The 18776-nt window shown below is 38.0% G+C and overlaps 1 protein-coding gene across 1 annotated transcript in view; it reads right to left on the minus strand.

Moving 5' to 3' along the window:
* The window catches only part of LOC127580014 (dynein axonemal heavy chain 17-like), a 251034-nt gene that overhangs the window by 69988 nt on the left and 162270 nt on the right, over positions 1-18776 (minus strand). Inside the window, 7 exon segments of the mRNA XM_052033141.1 lie at positions 208-399; positions 4434-4598; positions 5245-5406; positions 10534-10625; positions 12548-12695; positions 14726-14828; positions 15363-15528. Coding sequence (XP_051889101.1) covers positions 208-399; positions 4434-4598; positions 5245-5406; positions 10534-10625; positions 12548-12695; positions 14726-14828; positions 15363-15528 — 1028 coding nt within the window.

The raw sequence follows: 18776 nt of genomic DNA on the forward strand, positions 1-18776 counted from the left end.
ATATAGTGAGGGCATTTCCAATACCTTCTATTCCAAGTGAAAGCAGGGTACTTGCTATCACATTAAATGCATGCATCTTCATTTGCACCCATCTCATCATCATCTGAGCATTTTTTTTAAACAATCATATCGTACGTTAGAACCCGAAGAAAGGGCATTGAATCAAAATGCAATGGATATTTTATAGAATTAAGAACAATTTTGTACCTTGAGGTCACCAACTGAATATCCTTTCTTAAGTGCGATCTGGAAAACATTTAAAGCACTAATATATGCTGATAACCGAGAAAGGCTCTGCTTTCCACTGCCTCCAACTCCTACAAGTAGGGCGTTTCCTCTTGGGAATTCTAAGATACGGTTTATCCTACAGATGTGAGCCATTGCATCTTCAAATAGAACCTATAGAGATCAGATTTTAACAAAGCATGTTCGCCAAATGCTGCTCTATAAAGACTGATATAATTTACCCAGTAAAAGCACAAATATTGTGTTTGGTTCAATGAAAGTTACCACAAAACTTTCCAAAGCTTTCATAATTGAAACATTACTCATTCAAACAAAAATATCTTCCATATCCATTCTGAATAACACAGAGTTGCTGTGTGACATAACTGTACACCTGCCGTTCTGCTCATTGGGAAAGTTTATCATCTTATTCTGCTAGAGGAGTTAAGGGAGCAATCAACTTTAATTAATATTATCTCTGGGATTGATTAGTGTCCAAATTACTGTTAACGGGGACCTTTAAAGCAGGGATGTGTAGACATCCAGCACCATTAATGGCTGTGCTCTGTTCACTTAAACTTGTACAGGTGAGGAAGCTCTACTTCCTCAGAAGGCTAAAGAAATTCAGTATGTCCCCTTTGACTCTCACCAACTTTTATCAATGCATCACAGAAAGCATCCTATCTGGATGTATCATGGCTTGGTACGACAACTGCTCTGCCCAGGACCGCAAGAAACTGCAGAGAGTTGTGGACACAGCCCAGCGCATCACAGACACCAGCCTCCCCTCCTTGGACTCTGTCTTTACCTTTCGTTGTCTCGATGAAGCAGCCAGCATAATCAAAGACCCCACCCACCCGGGACACTCTCTCTTCTCTCCTCTTCCATCGGGTAGGAGATACAGGAGCCTGAGGGCACTTACCACCTGACTGAAGGACAGCTTCTACCCCACTGTGATTAGACTATTGAAAGGTTCCCTTATACGATGAGATGGACTCTGACTTCACGATCTACCTTGTTGTGACCTTGCACCTTATTGCACTGCACTTTCTCTGTAGCTATGATACTTTACTCTGTACTGTTATTGTTTTTACCTGTACTACATCAATGCACTCTGTACTAACTCAACATAACTGCACTGTGTAATGAATTGACCTGTACGATCGGTTTGTAAGACAAGCTTTTCACTGTACCTCGTTACAAGTGACAATAATAAACCAATACCAATACTGCTGAATGGCGAAGAAACATGCTGGTTTAGAGACCAGGCCCCTGTTACTCTGCAAAAATATATGCAACAGCTTTCAATGCAGCCTAATTGCCGCATTATGATAGAACAGATTAGCATGACATAGTGCATTCACTGCAGAGAGTAGTGGACTCAGCCTAATACATCACGGGCATGTTCCTCCCCACCATCTAAAGTATCTACATGAGGTGCTGACTCAAGAAGTCAACATCTAAAATCAAAGGTCTTCACCATCTGGGCAATGCAATTTTCTCACAGCTACCATTGGGCAGGAGGTACAAATGCCTGAAGTCCCACACCACCAGGTTCAAGAACAGCTACTTCTCTTCAACTATTCAGTTCTCAAACCAACCTGCACAGTGCTAATCACCACCTCAGTATAGCAACACTCTGACCACTTTGCACTACAATAGACTGTGTATTTTTTTCTCCTAATTGTGTTGTATAAATTTGTATAATTAATGTTTAATTTACGTTTTTCTTGTGAATGTCCTCTGGCTCTGTGTGAAGGTTGTCATATGGGTCCCTAATGGGCTCTACTCCTTCCTGGGTTAACCTCTTATCCTTAATATATTTATAAACTGCTTTGGGATTTTCCTTAAACTTGTCAACCAGTGATATTCCTTGCCCCATTTTTGCTCTTTTAATTTCTTTTTTTTTAGAAAGAACCACCTCCCATACACTTTCTGTACCATTGAAGGGTCTCCCATGTCTTCAGTTCTCAATATTTGCCTTATGCTTCTTTTTTTCCTTTATCCAGCCCTTTACATCCTTGAACTTGCTGTCCTTACATTGATAAGGACACATTGCCCAAACCACTGACTGATTCGGGTCGAAATTGTTATTTAAGTTGTTATTTTTCTCGTGGTAACTTCTCAAAATCAGGGATGGTGATTAAATGCTTGTCTTACCAATGATGTCCCAAATGAAGAAAAGTAAAACCAGATATCCAAACAAACAGTCTGACAACTTAGAGACTGAGGAAGGTGGTGGTAAGCTGGGTTTCAACATGATTTTGGGATGATGCAGCATATTAATAAAAAGCATTCAATAATGGATCTTTGGGGATAACAAATGTAACAGTACGAGAATGGGAAGCCATTAGTGGTGTTTCTCTAATTGCAATTGGACAGTTGGGAATAGAACCAGATAGGTGTATTCCCACCTAAATAGGTGACAGTGGCAAGGCATCAGAGGAGATGGTTTGGTTGACCCCTTTGGATTTTGCAGACAGACCAAGAAGGATGTCAGGTAACTTTAATAGGAGCCTTTTTGATAATTTGACAATGATGCAAGCCTGATTGGAGAATCAAACAAAGAGCTTTGGGAAAGATGGAATCTAAATTTGCTGGCAATAGTATGTTCAAGGAGACAAAAGGAAAATTCAAGACAAGACACTTGTTTGTAAACACAGTGGATTTAAGGGCTTTTTATTTAAAAGACTGATGGAACCTGCAGATTTGAGGAAGAGGACTGTATCTGGGGAAACAGAACCATAAACAATTTCAGCTAACACAAGATCCAGAAAGGGAGACTGGGTATTCAAGATTTTAGAAGGAATAGTGTTGGGGGAGCGGTTGGCAAACCCCATAAACAAAATGGATTTGGAGAGGGAATCAATGAGAATAGAAGGAAACTATACGAAGCTGAGAGGGCACAACTAGGGCAGAGAGGAACACAGGAGGAAGTTTTGTTTGGTAAGTTAGTGGAAGTGAGGGAAGCAACAGAGGCTGCTGATCAGCTGGTTTTAATCTTGGTTTAAAATTGATTTAAGAAGGTGGTTTACATGCAGCCTGAGAGAAAAAAAAACAGAAAATATTCAGGAGTTCAGGTAGCATCTGTGGAGGAAGAATCAATGATCTTTTTACATCAATGATCTTTCAAGTTATTTTATTGAAAGGTCATTGACCTGAAATGCTAAATGTGTTTCTCTCTCTACAGATGCTGCCTGACCTGCTGAGTATTTCCAGCATTTTATGTTTTTATTTCAGATTTATAGTATCTAGAGCTTTTCACTTTTCTATTACAAAGGAGCTTGGCTACTCACTACAAGCCTGATATGAACTGACTACATGAGTTGGGTTCAAATACGTTTCCTGATTAGTCATTTGGGTTTGGATCATGCTGGGCTGTGCCATACAACTTCTACTTATTTTCTCAGTCAGGATGATTTGATTAATATACAATCAGCATTGCTAAGATTGTTATATTTACAGCAATGGGCAGATCAAGTTGGGTTTGGTCTGGGAAAAAAAGTACTCGGGCTTGGGTTGGGTTCATGTTATAAGGTGTCAGGTCTCGATCTGGTTAGGTTTTAGTTTTACACTTGAGACTCCAATTTGCATTTGGGAAAAGCAACCAGTAAAATCTTTGCTTTTCGGAATAATCCTAGATTAATAAACAGAGTTGCAGATGTCGCAGTTCCTGACAATAATACAAAAATAATCCAAAACTAAATGCAGTAGTTTAGAGACACAAGAGACTGCAGATGCTGGAACCTGAAGCAAAAGACAAACTGCTGAGGGAACTCAGCGGTTCCAGCAGCATCTGGTGGGGTGGGTGGGGGGATGAATGGGAATGAATCATTTGTTTTGGGTCATGAACCTGCATCAAATCTGAAGAAATAAGTAATGTAACCTATTTGTGAATTACGATGTTTTTACGTTATTCAAGAACATACTGACAAACATGTTCACTAATTATTTATGCAATTACAGTCACTGATGAATCCATCATAACGCTGAATGTTCATATAATATAGTTATTAATCTCTGTACTATTCAATTTTTTCAACAACTTTACAGTTTGCTGAAGATTGTAAATATCAGAGCCTCAAGAATTCTCTAAACAGATAATTTTAATATCGTATATTTGAGTAGAAAACAAAGGATCATAACAGTATTGCATAAAAAAAAGTTTTTCTCCTGTCAATTGAATGCAAGCTTTTAAAATCACTCACCAAATTCATTGCTGCATTGATTTCATTGTAGCTTTCCAGAGCATCCACTAATAGTTTACTCAGAGATGGCCAGCTATCCACAGGCAAATACTTAGGTTCTCCGATACCAGTGGCAAAATGGCAATAAATATTGGGTTTTTGAAAAAGACTGGACTCATCCATATCCTAACCATACAAAACATATCAGTTTAAATAAGTGTTAGAAACAGTAAAATTAGGTAATAAATTATTAGTGCCCAACATTCCAGATTATTTCTTTGTGATCTACCAAATGTAAAATAGAAGCTATTTTTCAAAATAAAAGCTATTTTTCAAAATAATTAAGAGTTACAAGATAGTGTTTAATTTAGATAGTGTTTAACTTAATGTAAGAGGGATGCTGTTCTGATTAGTGGATGGTTCAAGAAATGGAGGACTCAGATTAAAGATGTTGAGCAACTGATATGAGGGGGAATGAGAGGTAAAACTCATTTATTCAGAGAGTACTTAGCAATCCACTGTCTTTAAGGTTGGTGAAAACAGAAACAATCACTATCTTCAGAATGAAATCAGATAGGTGTTTGTGAAAGAATAATTTGAAGGGCTACATAGAAACAGCATGAAGATGAGACTGACAGGATTCCTCTACTAGGAGCCAACATAGATTAAATGGGTCCAGTGGTTCCTTTCTGTGCTTTAACAGTTCTATGATTTATGCAGCTTTTTTCATCCAACATTGAAATAAATAGTTAAGATGAACTCCTTCCTGCATTTCCTGAAATTATTGCCTGTTTACCTGATGATAATTTCAAAAATGTAGACAAATAATTACCGCAAAGCACGTTTTAAGCATGTGCAGCTGATGTCTCGGAAAGTTTTGTTTGTCATTTTCATCAACTAATTTATCACCATAAACTCGGGAGGTTTCATGTAACAGAAGTCGAACTAAGTCATGATTAGTTTTTGCACATTCTGTTGTTGCAAACAGAAAACCCTGTAATTCAAAAAAAGTTTAACTAAAAAAACAATATACTAATACAGATGTGAACGCAAATGTAGTTGTAACTCACGATAGATCTATTGTTTATCATAGAAATTACTTTGAAAAGATATACATGTTGAGTTTTAACAGTTCCAGTCAATGTTTATGAAGATGACTGGAAACATATTGAAATCCAATGGGAGATAGCGTCACAAAACGCACACCATATATGAAAGAACACTAAAATACAAATCTCGAAGTTATCAGAGTACAGAATCAAGGGATTTGCACAGGAATACAGAACTTATTTAGAGTTATGGAACTAAAAATTCTGAACTTCTGCATAGCCGAATGCAGATGATATGCCAACTGCGCAGACTACTTGTGAAGTCTGGTGTTGGGTGCAACCTCCATAGATTTCTCAGAACTGTTGGGAACTCAATCTGCTTGCCAAAAGTTTTTTAAAAAATGTAATATAGTCCTGCTGTTGAATTGAGTGATCTCTATCTTCAGAATATCCAGGGACTGACAGGAATCCTTACTTCCTTTGGAAATATTGGGTCAAATTTGCCCAAAGGAAACCTGACACTCAATGTAGGCTATGTGATAAATCTTTGAAAACTTTGATGTTAGCTATCCAGTTACCCACAATGTAACTGGATTGCAGGAATTGTTAAGAAACTAGGGGCAGAGAAAAATGGGGCAGTCCTTGTCTCTAGCTCCACTGATCTTTTTCTGTTTTCACATAGGGAAATTAGCAGCAAGCAGTCATTTATTAAGTTGCTACAAATGACACTGCAGCTCAAGTTCAGTTAAGGTGCCATGTCATAACTGTTATGCCCTTATATTGTAGAAATGAACCAATTTTATATTGTAGGGTAAGATAAACTCATTTGAGCAGATACACAGACAACATCAACACAGCTTTGATACAAGCAATATCTTTGCTGACTCTATTATTGATCCTCATATAATTAAAGGTCCAGAGCCTATCAATAGCCATTACATAATTCCTTTCAAACATTTCACATATCAAGGCATTGTTTACCAAGATTTATAAATGTTGTTTATATCAGGTGCTCTTATAACGTCACTTTAAAGTTAATATCTAATTGACTAAAGTTACGCAATTCAGTTCAGTCAAAGAGGTGCAAGTAAGCAAAAGAAAGTAGAGGAACAAAAGGGAAAGAAATGGTAAGTGAAAGTTTGAGAAAAGAGGAGACAAATTCTATTGGGATGTGAATGTCACTGAAAATGCAAGCATTGGTTGCCCATTCCTAATTACTCTGAACTGAACAATGCAGTGCTAACAACCTTTAGGAAGTTCGTCACCACCCAAAACAAAGTAGCCTCCTTGATTGGTGCCCCATCAATTATGCAAAATATTCATTCCCTCCATCACCAAAGCACGGTGGCTGCAGTGTGTAACCCAGACCACTATAATAGCACCTCTCAAATCTACAATCTGTACTACCAAGATATCTTTATTAGTCACATGTTTATCGAAACACACAGTGAAATACATACTTTGTGTAGAGTGTTCTGAGGGCAGCCTGCAAAAGTCGCCACGCTTCCGGTGGCAACATAGCATGCCCACAACTTCCTAACCTGTACATCTTTGGAATGTGGGAGGAAACCAGAGCACCTGGACGAAACCCACGCAGACATGGGGAGAATATACAAACTCCTTACAGACAGCAGCCGGATTTGAACCCGGGTCGCTGGCACTGTAAAGTGTTACCCTAACTGCTATACTACCGTGCCTGCCCTGAAGGATAAGGACAGCAGATGCATGGGAACACCAACATCTCCAAGTTTCCTTGCAAGTGGGAATGTGGGGAGAATAAAATGGGTTAGGGTAGGATTAGTGCAAAAATGGGTACTTGAAGGTCAGCATAGACCTGATGGGCTTAAGGACCAGTTTCCATGCTGTAGCTCTTTATATATCTCTCGATGACTCCAAGTTGCATACCATCCCTATTTGAAAATATATTTCTGCTCCTTTGTCAATTGCTGGATCTAAACCCTGCAAATTCCTACCCAAAAGCACAGTGAGGGTACCTTCGCCAGAATGGCTCAGCAATTCAAGATGATGGCTCATCACCACTTCTCATGGGCAATTAGGCATGGACAATAAATGCTGGCCTTGCCAGTGGCACCCAGATCTTGAAATAATAAAATAAGATTATGTAACTATAATCACATCAAGCATACTTATAGCCAAGGTCAAAGTCAGCCAATGAATTAAGTTTAGTTGGTCAACAACTACTTATTTCCCATATGGTGCTCTCACCATTATTAGCCAATCTGTGACACTTACAGATGTTCAATTGATGGAACAAAGTAAGTTCATTAATACAAAATACTGGTCATTCTTGTGGAGGAGTATTGTGGACAATTCAGGGAACTACAGCTTAGGAACAATACCAAGGCGTTAGAAAAGATGTAAAGAAAATTTGCTAAAATAATACCATCAATTAAACCCTTAGGTTGTGGGGTTATTCTCTTTGGAGCAAAGGTTAAAGCAAAATTTAATGCACTATACAAAATAATGAAGGTTTTGATTGAACAAATAAGAAATTGTTATAAAAGAGCTGGTAATCAGAAGATGCTGATATCAGGTAATTAAAAGAGTCCGAGTGGCAAGAAAGGAAATGGAATTCTAGAGAATATGTAATGATTTGGTATGTACTGTGTGAAAAAATTGTGGAAGAAAATTCAAGCATAATTTTCAAAAAGGAGTTGAATAAATACTATAAGTGAAAAAAGTTGCAGGCTTTTTGGGGATAGAGTACGGCAGTCAGAGAAATTCAGATGTCTCTTTCAGAGGACAAGTCCAGGAACGAAGGGCAAATGGCCCTTCCATGCTAATCATTCTAATTGCACTAGAAACAGGCACTAACAAATTGGCTACAGATGCATATAGAATTCATCACTATTATAGGTTTCTACAATTGTGTTCATAAAATATTTAAAAAGTTATTTCAAGTTATTTAAAATGGGTTCCTCTCAAGTGTGGATAATATGCTTTGACTAAAATTTCCTTTTTGTAATGAATGTTTTTTTAAACATATATTGAATGGTGAGGGGAACAGACAGGTGGCCACATGTGAGCCTCCAAGAATGGTATGTTGCCTCCCTGGTGCCAAGATCAAGGATATCTCAGAGCAGTTACTGAAGTTATTCTAAAAGGTAAAGGTGAACAGCTAGAGGTCATAGTACATGTTAGTAGTAATTGCATAGGTAGAAAGAGGGATGAGGTGCTGCAATATGAATTTATGGAGTTAGGCATAAGTTTAAAGGCAGGACATTCAGGATTACTTCCTGTGCTACATGCTAGTGAGTGTTAAAATAGGAAGACAGGTTAGATGAATGTGTGGCTAAAGAGTTAGTGCAGGGGAAGAGCTTGAGAGACTTGGAACATTGGGATCACTTCTGGGGCAGGTGGGACATATATATGAAAGGCAGGTTGCACCTGAACAGGGAGGTTTGCTGATGTAAATGAGGAGGGTTTAAACTAATCTAGTAGGGGTTGGGATGCAAAGTAGCAGTGCAGCAGATGGAGAGACCCAGTCAAATGTAGAGAATAAATCAAGCATGTCCAATGGGCAGAGGCATGTTAAGGAGCATGGGAGCACTGGTAGGCTAAACGGCATTTAATTTAATTCAAGGGACCTTACAGGTGATTCTGATGAGCTCTAGGATTAGCATGTAGAATTACAACGTTATTGCAATTACAGAAATGTGGTTGAGCAAAGGGGTAATCTATGTGTGGAGTCAGGGGATATGAGCAAGGCCCTAAATGAATATTTCTCAATTGTATTCACTAAGCATAAGGACTTGGAAGATAGTAAGCTCAGGGTAGCAATGTTGATATCCTGAAACATGTTAGTATTAAGGAGATGTTAGATACCTTGGAGTGTATAAAGGTGGATCAATCCCAGGACCTGATGTGTTCTATCGCAGGTTTGCTATGAGATGCAAGAGATGAAATTGCTGGGGCCCAGATGGAGATTTTTGCATCTTCATTAGCCACAGGCGAGGTACCGGAGACTGGATGATAGCTATCGTTGTTCCTATATTGAAGAAGGTCGGCAGAGATAAGCCAGGCTGGTGGACATTACATCAGTAGTAGGGAAAAGGGATAGGATTTATTTACACTTGGAAAGTCAGGGACTGATTAGTGATAGTCAGCATATCTGTGGAAAATCCTGTGACATTAATTTGAGTATTTTGAAGAGGTAGCTAAGAAGATTGATGAGCTCAGATAGATGTTGTCTCCATGTACCTTAAGACCTTTGAAAAGGTTCCGCATGGTGGCCTCATTCAAAAGGTTAGAGAATATGGGATCCAAGGCAAGCTTGCAAATTGGATCTAAAATTGGCTTGGTGATAGGAGCAGAGGTTGGTGGTGGAGGGATACTCTTTTGATTGGAAGTCTGTGACCAGTGGTCTACCGCAAGGATTGGTGCTGGAACCTTTGATGTTTGTGATATATATTGAAGACTTTGATTGAATACAAAAGGTATGATTAGTAAGTTTGGTGGTGTTGTAGATAGCGAAGAAGACTGGCTAAGGCTACTGAAAGGATATAGATCAGCTGGAGGGATGGACGGAGCAATAGCAGATGGAATTTAATCCTGGCAAGAGCAAAATGATGCAAGTTGGGTAGTTAATTGAGGTTAGGACATGTACAGTAGATTGTAGGGCCCCAAGGAGAGTTAATGAACAGAAAGACCTTGGGATACAAGTCCACAGTTCCCTGAAAATGGCAAAATAGGCAGATAGGATGGTGAAGAAAGCATATGGCATGTTTCCCTTCACTGGACAGGGCATAGAATATAAGTGTTACGATGTAACATTGCAATATTTTTTCTTTGTTCCATGGTAGATTTTGTATGAGGTCACATGAAAAAAAACGAGGGAAAAACAACCTATCAAAATTAACTTAATCTAAATCAAGATATCGACTTATACCAAAGCAGATGACCTTGGGACTCCTAGACAGTTGACTATTTTATGTATAATTACAAACTCAACATATGTATGCATGAAGAAAAAATAGTAATCCAAAGAATTACAGAAGTAAAAACAGCTGCATGTGATAATACATTCAAAGGGATAAAATGTAATACTATACCTGGAATATATTAGAAAGGTCTCTCAGATTGAAGATATAATGAAATTTTATGGCAGTTGGCAGGTAAAATGATGTTATTTTCTGGTGCAAAGCTGTCAATAATAAACAAAGTTTTTAAAAAGCCTTAAAATATCACAATGTCACTATTAAAACATTAAAAAGATCCTATTGATTTGACAATTGTGCCAGTATTATTAATTCCGTAGAATAATAGCATTAAGAGTTCAATCAAAAACAGTGGTAAGCAGCAGCAGAGAACTAAACCTTAGGGAATAGTAGGGGAAAAGGAAGGTTTCTTCAGAATGAATAAGTATTGGGATTACGAGTTAGGTGAGATGGGAGAAATTGTTTTTTCATGTTACACTCCCTAGCTTCTTGCTAGACAACATAAAACCAAATTATGAGGACCTTGCAATATTGTGGTTGAGATTTTCTATTCTCATTGGAGCATGTTCTGCAAGGAAGGATCAGATGGTGAGATAGTGTGGGAGGTGGGAGAGGCATGAAAACAGAAAATTCTGGAAACAGTCAGCAGGTCAGCAGCATCTGTGGAAAGAGAAACTGATTTTTTAAAATTTTCATTTAGAGATAGGGGAGGACATGGCTCAGAAGCTGGAGAAAGTCCATCTATAATCTGCTCCATCACGTCCCTGCACATTCTTCTGTCTTTACATTTTGTGCCAGAGGTTTATGACAAGCATGGATGAGTGTATTAGAATGATGCTCCTAAACCTTGGAACTATGTCATGGCATATTTACTGTCACTGAGCCACAGCAAACCTTGATGCCATGGGTACTCTTTCATCCCCTGGCATCCTAGTATATTAGTGGGGGACTGGGATACTCAAAGCCTGAAAAGTTCAGTAATTGACTGTGGAACACAATATATTGTAATTGTAAGAACTGTGATTGTAAGAAGATGCAAAGACATATCAACTAGAGCACTGTATACAGTTCTAGTCACCACACTGTCAGAAAAGAGGTAATAGACCTGGATGAAACCTGGGATGGAGTGGTTCAGCTATGAGGAGAAACTGGACAGGCTGTGATGGTTTTCTTTGGAGCAGAGAAGACTGAGGAGTGACCTAATATATCTAACTGAGATGTATCAAATTATGAGGTGTATAGCCACTATAGGTAGAGAGGAACATTTCCCCTTACCAAAGTGTCTCTGACCAGAAGGCAAAAGGGTTAGGAAATTTAGAAGAGATTTGAAGAATTTTTTTTCATCCAGAGGGTGGATGAAACCTAGACCTCACTGCATGAAGGGATGATGGAGGCAGGTTCTCTCACAACAGTTGAGTATTTAGATAAGCACTTGAAACACCATGGCATAGAAGTCTACTTCCAACTGCAGGGTAATGGGATCAGTATACACAGGTATGGCATAGATGGCTGGCACATATATAGTGGAGTTTATGGTGGTCTTTGGGATGAGGGAGGAAGCCAGAGCACCCGGGGCAAACCACATGGTCACAGGGAGAATGTGCAAACTCTACAGTGACAGTATCTAAAGTTGGGATTGAACTCAAGTCACTGAAGGTATGAGGTAGCAGTACTAATAGTTGTGCCACAATGAAGACCCCTCTCACTCTAAAGGCCAATCTTACTCAATCTTTCCTCATACATAAACTTCCTTATACTGGGAATAAACTTTGTGGATTTACATGTGCCACCTCTACAGCAAGTATATTCTTGCTTTGGTAGGGACACCAAAATAGCACAGAGTACTCCAGCTGTGGACCTTGTTCTCTGACAAGGAAGCCTACTTTCAAGCTCTCACCTCCTGCTATACAGTGTTAAACAGTGCTGTACAATCAAATTTTCAGTCCAGTAAATCCACATTAAACAGAATGAATGCACACTTTAAAAGAAGATTGTTGCAGACAAAAATACAAAACAAAACCAGAAAGCTCAGAGCTCTGGTAATTTATAAACAAATATTGATTTGATTATTAGAAAAGAAATAGACATAGGAAAGCCAAGAGTTTATTTTGTATCCTTATGCGTTTACCAAGGGCTGCGGTGACCAGCTGTGAATGGAACTTTATCACGGGTGATGGAAAATTCCGATTCATTAAGTGTTGATGGAGGATAGCACTGTATATGGAGTGAAGTGCATCTTGTCCTGGGAAACTCACAGCGAAGACACAAAAATGGCGCTGAAATAATAAGATATAAAAAACATAATTATATGTGCAACAACATAATAACTAATCTCAGATAGTAAAATCTTGAAATGGCAAAATCAGTTTCATATTAAATGGAGACAAATTTTATATCTATACCACAGGCAAATTAAAATGCAGTAGTAATTTATAAGCAAATATGAATTAATAACAAAATTGATAACATCATGATTGATAACAAAACTGAGGGCCAGAAGGGAAATATTCTTAGACTTAATTTGCAGACCCCTCATGCAAAAGCCATTTAGCAGAGAACTGCAAAAACCATTTAGCAAATATCTGGAATGGGCATGTTATCATAAGAAAAAAAGTTGAACAGACCAGACTTGTTTCCACTGGAGTTTAGAAGAGTGATAGGGGACTTGACTTAAACATAAAGGTTCCTGAGGACATAGTAAATATAGAGAGGATGTTTCCTCTTGTGGGAAAATCTAGAATTAGGGGTTACTGTTTAAATATGTGGGGCTGCCCAATTAAGACAGGGATGAGATTTTTTTTCCCCCCCTCAGAGGGCTATATGTCTTTGAAACTCTCTTCCTCAAAAGGTTAGTAACAGAGACTTTGAATAGGCACGGGTAAATAATTAAGGTAAGCAAGGGATGAAAGGTTACAGCAGGTGGACAAGAAGCACAATTCAGGTTATGATCAGATCAGCCATGACCTCATTAAGTGGCAGAGTGGATTCAATGACCAAGCAGCCTACTACTGCTCCAAATTTGTATGTTTATATATTTCAGTTGAAACCTATTCAATATTGTACTTCAAAATGTTCTGTACATTAAAACTGCATTGACAGTCTTTTATTTCCTTTATAAAGATGCTGTTGTAATATGAAAAGTTGCAAAAGTAGAGATCCCCTTCCCTTGCTGCTTACCTCATGAATTTCCGATAAATTCCATGTGCTGGTAACATTGATAAAATATAACACACATGTATTAGGATAGCTGAAAATGATATCTTTAAATGCGATTTGAGCAGATGAAAGCCATAAATTGAAATTGAAAACAAAATGTCCATTTAGAGTTATTATCAAACCTGTTTAATTTTTTGTAAGGTTTATTAAATAGAATTATTTTATAATAAATACCCATTGTGACTAAAGGATCATGTGGCCTGTTCTGTTCTTCACTACTGTTGATTATTTACTGTTACTGTCATTTTCACACTCACCTGTGTTTTGTCATTTGTCGTAATTACTTTTTCTTAAATATGCTCCTGTCAAATTGCATTTATGACTGAATATTTTCACCTTGACTTTGAAGAATGATAGAAATTAAAATTTATAAACCCTTATAGCAGATGCTTTGCAGAGGAGAGATTCCAAGGAAATAAAAGTATAAATGAAGAGGATAAATTTCTGTTGTTTAGTATCAGATAATCAAATGCTCTATCAACCCAGCTGATGAGAGCTATTTTACTTTGCAATTGCCTGATTAGGTAAAAAATTAAACTTAGCTGACATAAATCTGGTTACTTTGGTGGATTGCAAGATGAATTTTGTTTGTGTCTCAGGGATGAGGGAAATTCAAGAGATCATTAATTCACAGTGTAAGATTTTGTACAAAAAACTCTGATGATTACTATATCGCTGCTGATTTATTGTCATATTTTCTGTGAGGTATTCTGTGAGGGCAGGCACGGTAGTGCCGCGGTTAGCATAACGCTATTACAGCGCCAGGGACACAGGTTCAATTCCAGCCACCGTCTATAAGGAGTATGTACGTTCTCCCGTGTCTGCGTGGGTTTCCTCCGGGTGCTCCGGTTTCCTCCCACATTCCAAATATGTATGGGTTAGGAAGTTGTGGGCATGCTATGTTGGCGCCAGAAGTGTGGCAACACTTGCGGGCTGCCCCCAGAACACTACGCAAAACAGATGCATTTCACTGTGTGTTTCGATGTACACGTGACTAATAAAGATATATTAAAAAAAGGGAGGAAATGTGGACCAATGTCAAATAACAAAACATGTCATATTTCAGAGCAAACCATCCATAACAAATTACCTGAAGCCGAGAATCAATTGTAAAGCTACCTGCTGTGGGATTCATACAAGCAACATATTGGCAATTATGAATATCCTTCAATGTCAACTTGATCTTATCATACCTAATGAGAAATATGCACATTAATTAAAGAGAAAATAATTTATATTAACGTTCCCATTAAAATATTAAATGTCATTTTTCAATAACTCAGATTATATTCACAATTATGTGTACTGGTGTAACTGGTATAATTTGTAGAAGGATTCATTGATAAATAGAAGGACCTTTAACTTCTGGATGGAAACCCAGAAGACAGAGGCTTTAACTGGAGGGTTAGTCAACTTTAACAACCAGTATTCCTTCGCATCCATTGGCTTCCTCCCAAATCAAAGCAGTTTTTCCCAGAAACTCAGCAGCTTTGAGCATACAAAGATTGGCTTGTTTGAAAACTGTTTGTCAAACATAAGGGAAGTTACAATCCCCTTTCACATGGAGAATGGGATCTCCAAATTTTTAAATATTATAAAAAGCTATGACTCAAAAAGAGTGACACAAGAAATGACAAAGCAGAAAGCTTTATGCACAAGACTTTTAATAATGGTGGTAAAATGATGCCAATATTTGAAGCTTAATGGTAACTAAGCAGATTACTTACCAGTGTCCATGATCCAAGTGTTGTCTGATTAATGTGTGAGGCGCTACAGTTCCATACTTATCCACTTCAGGCATGTTCATGTCATCAATAAAATAGACTAATCTCTTAGTTCCAGGGGGGCCAAAGTTTCTTCCTGTTTTCTTTTCCAATTGCTTCTCAAGAACAGCTAAAGGAAATTCAGACTTAACTCTTCAGTTTATCTATCCAATATTTCAAATGTTATGATATTCAAGATTTCTTCAGAGCAAATTATTTTATACAGTTTATGCAATGATGTTTATTGATGTGAGCCTCGTTAGAATTAGAGTCTAGCCAATCAAAAATCTGCGGGATCTATCAATATTCTCTTGGATCAATTGTTACATAAAAATGCTAATAATGGACAAAGTCTTTCTGGGTATTTCCATGATTGTAACAGAGATTCTTAAATACTAACTATGAACTAGGTGACTCCATATTTCATGTGATTTTTCTACTGTTCCTTCCAGGTGACTCTGTCTTTATATTGAGTGTGATTTTCTTAATAGATTAAGTCAACTTTCATCCCTCTGTCACTCAGACTGAAAAATGACATGAAATGTAATGACTTGCATTTAAACAATGCCCTAATTTACCTACTAATAAAGAATTTCTGAAACAATAAATAATGATTAGAGTATCATGTCAATGAAATGTTTTATTAATCCTTATTTCAAGTTTTAAAATTAGTTTTTCCCTTTAATCTGATCACTCCTAGGAAGATGATAGTTTTGAAACAACAGCAGAAAGATTTGGATAAATAATCAAGACTGGAAGGTGAAGTAAAAGATACAAGAGGAATAACTTTTCCAAAAAGCCAGAGATTCAGGTTTAGTTTATGCTGGGCCCAGTTATAGCCAGCTCCATCATGGGCACAACCCTCCCCACCAGAGGACATGGTGCATCAAGAAGGTGGCATCCTTACCTTCACCATCCGTGACATACCCTCTATTCGTAACTACCTTTGGGGAGGTGGTACAGGAGTCTGAAGACCCACACTCAATAATTCAGGAACAGCTTCTTTCCCTCCACCATCAGATTTCTGAATGATCCATGAACACAACCTCATTATTCCTTTTTCCTACATTATTTTTGTAATTTATATACTTTTATGTCTATTCACTGTACTGCTGCTGCAAAACAACAAACTTCACATCATATATCAGTGATAATAAATCTGATTCTGATTCCCCTTTTTCTATGCTTAAAATAGCCTGTAAAGTTAAATGCCATTTTCATTTCATAAAATTTGTTTCAGCACTACAGAATATCCAGCATTAACTAGAATCCTAACCTGCTCCAGTCCAAATTTTTTCCTCAATCATAATTTTTGAAGATGAATACATTAGAAGATTCACGTGGCCATTTCCAACAGTTAATCATTGCACTCTACATCCGCCCCAGAAAGATGAAAAACTTTGCATTGAATGCATTCTTCAAACCCCAGTAAATAAAATGGATGCAATACTTCTAATTATTGCAACATTTTTTCCATGATGTAATGAATTTTAAATTGCAGGAAGATCAGGAATGAGTTACCAACATCAAGATCAGCATTTATGACACTGGAAAATTTGTGGTGTACATTATCATTTTATCATTGCAGGAAAATCAGGGGCAACATTCTTTCTTGAAGTGTACCTCCTTATGACCAAAACATTAATATTTGCTTTTATTGGTCATGTATGCTTGAATGACAATCAAAGGAGTCAGTACACAGTGAAATTACATGGCAAAATGAATTTTAAAATGCAACTAAAAACCAAAAACATTCTATGGCACTCAGCTGAAATAAAAATTATCAATCTGTGGATTGTGCAAAAGCAGTATTTTAGTGCCTTTGGTGACAAAGAATTGGAATTGGTTTATTATTGTCACTTGTACCTTGGTATAGTGAAAAACCTGTCTTACATAGTGTTCATACAGATCAACTCATTACACAGTGCATTGAGGTAGTACAAAGTAAAATACAGAATGCAGAATAAAGTGTAACAACTACAGAGAAAGTGCAGTGTAGGTAGACAATAAGGAACAAGGTCATAACGAGGTAGACTATGAGGCCAAGAGTCCATCTTATTGTACTAGGGAACTGGTCAATAGTCTTATAACAGTGGGATAGAAGATGTCCTTGAGCCTGGTGGTACGTGCTTTCAGGCTTTTGTATCTTCTGCCTGATGGGAGAGGGGAGAAGAGAGAATGTCCGGGGTGGATGGGGTCTTTGATTACGTTGGCTGCTTCACCAAGGCAGCGAGAAGTATAGACAGAGTCTATGGAGGGGAGGCTGGTTTCTGTGATGTGTTGAGCTGTATCCACAACTCTCTGCAGTTTCTTGTGGTCCTGGGTAGAGTAGTTGCCGTACCAAGCCATGATATATCCAGAAAGGATGCTTTCTATGGTGCATCAATAAAAATTGGTGAGTGTCAAAGGAGACATGCAAATTTCTTTAGCCTCCTGAGGAAGTAGAGGCGCTGGTGAGCTTTATTGGCTGCAGTGTCTACATGGTTGGACCAGGACAGGCTGTTGGTGATGTTCACTCCTAGGAAGCTCTCAACCCTCTGGACCTCAGCATCGTTGATGTAGACAGGAGCATGTGCAACCGCCCCCCTTCCTGAAGTCAATGAGCAGCTCTTTTGTTTGGCTGACATTGAGGGAGAGGTTGTTGTCATGACACCATGTTACTATGAAGAGCTATTTTAATAAACAGTATCTGATGAAAAGAATAACTTTTTTCTAAATTACAGAGATCTGTGGCATTTTTGCGGCATTTTCAAATGTTATTTAAATGGATCCTCACATCTTACAAGTAAAATTATATAGATCTTTTTGAAGTATTTCTTATAGCACCTTGTGTAATTTAGAGCATAGCAGATTTGATAATGTTTGTAACGCCAATGTAGGCTTTAATCTTTCAGGAGACCAGCTTTTCCTTTATGGGCATTTATCTAATAACCTTACTCTAAGAAGAGGAGAAAGGTGCAAACTAGCTGAAGCTGGAAGAATGAGAGAGGAGTGTTTATGAGTGGCATCCATGGGCCTTTGGCAAAATAGTTACTTTTTTGTGGAAGCACTGCACAAGAACGTTTCAATTTTGTTTTTGTTTTATGGACTAAAGCATCACAGGCAATGACAGAATTTATTCACCATCCATAAGCATCCTTAAGAAAGTATAATCGTGAGCTGCCTTCTATACCATTGCAGTCTTCTGGTGAAAGTACACCTAAAATGCTATTGAGGAGGGAGTTGAGGATTTAGACCCAATACTTATAAAGGTGATATATTTCCTAGTCAGGACGATGTGTGACTTGGTTGGGGGGGGGGGGGGGGCGCGGAGAACATGTATGTGCCTGAATCACATGCACTTCTTGATGGTAGAAGTTGCAGATTTGGGAGGAGCTG

The sequence above is a fragment of the Pristis pectinata genome, chromosome 18, assembly GCF_009764475.1.
Source record: "Pristis pectinata isolate sPriPec2 chromosome 18, sPriPec2.1.pri, whole genome shotgun sequence".
NCBI classification, from domain to species: Eukaryota; Metazoa; Chordata; class Chondrichthyes; order Rhinopristiformes; family Pristidae; genus Pristis; species Pristis pectinata.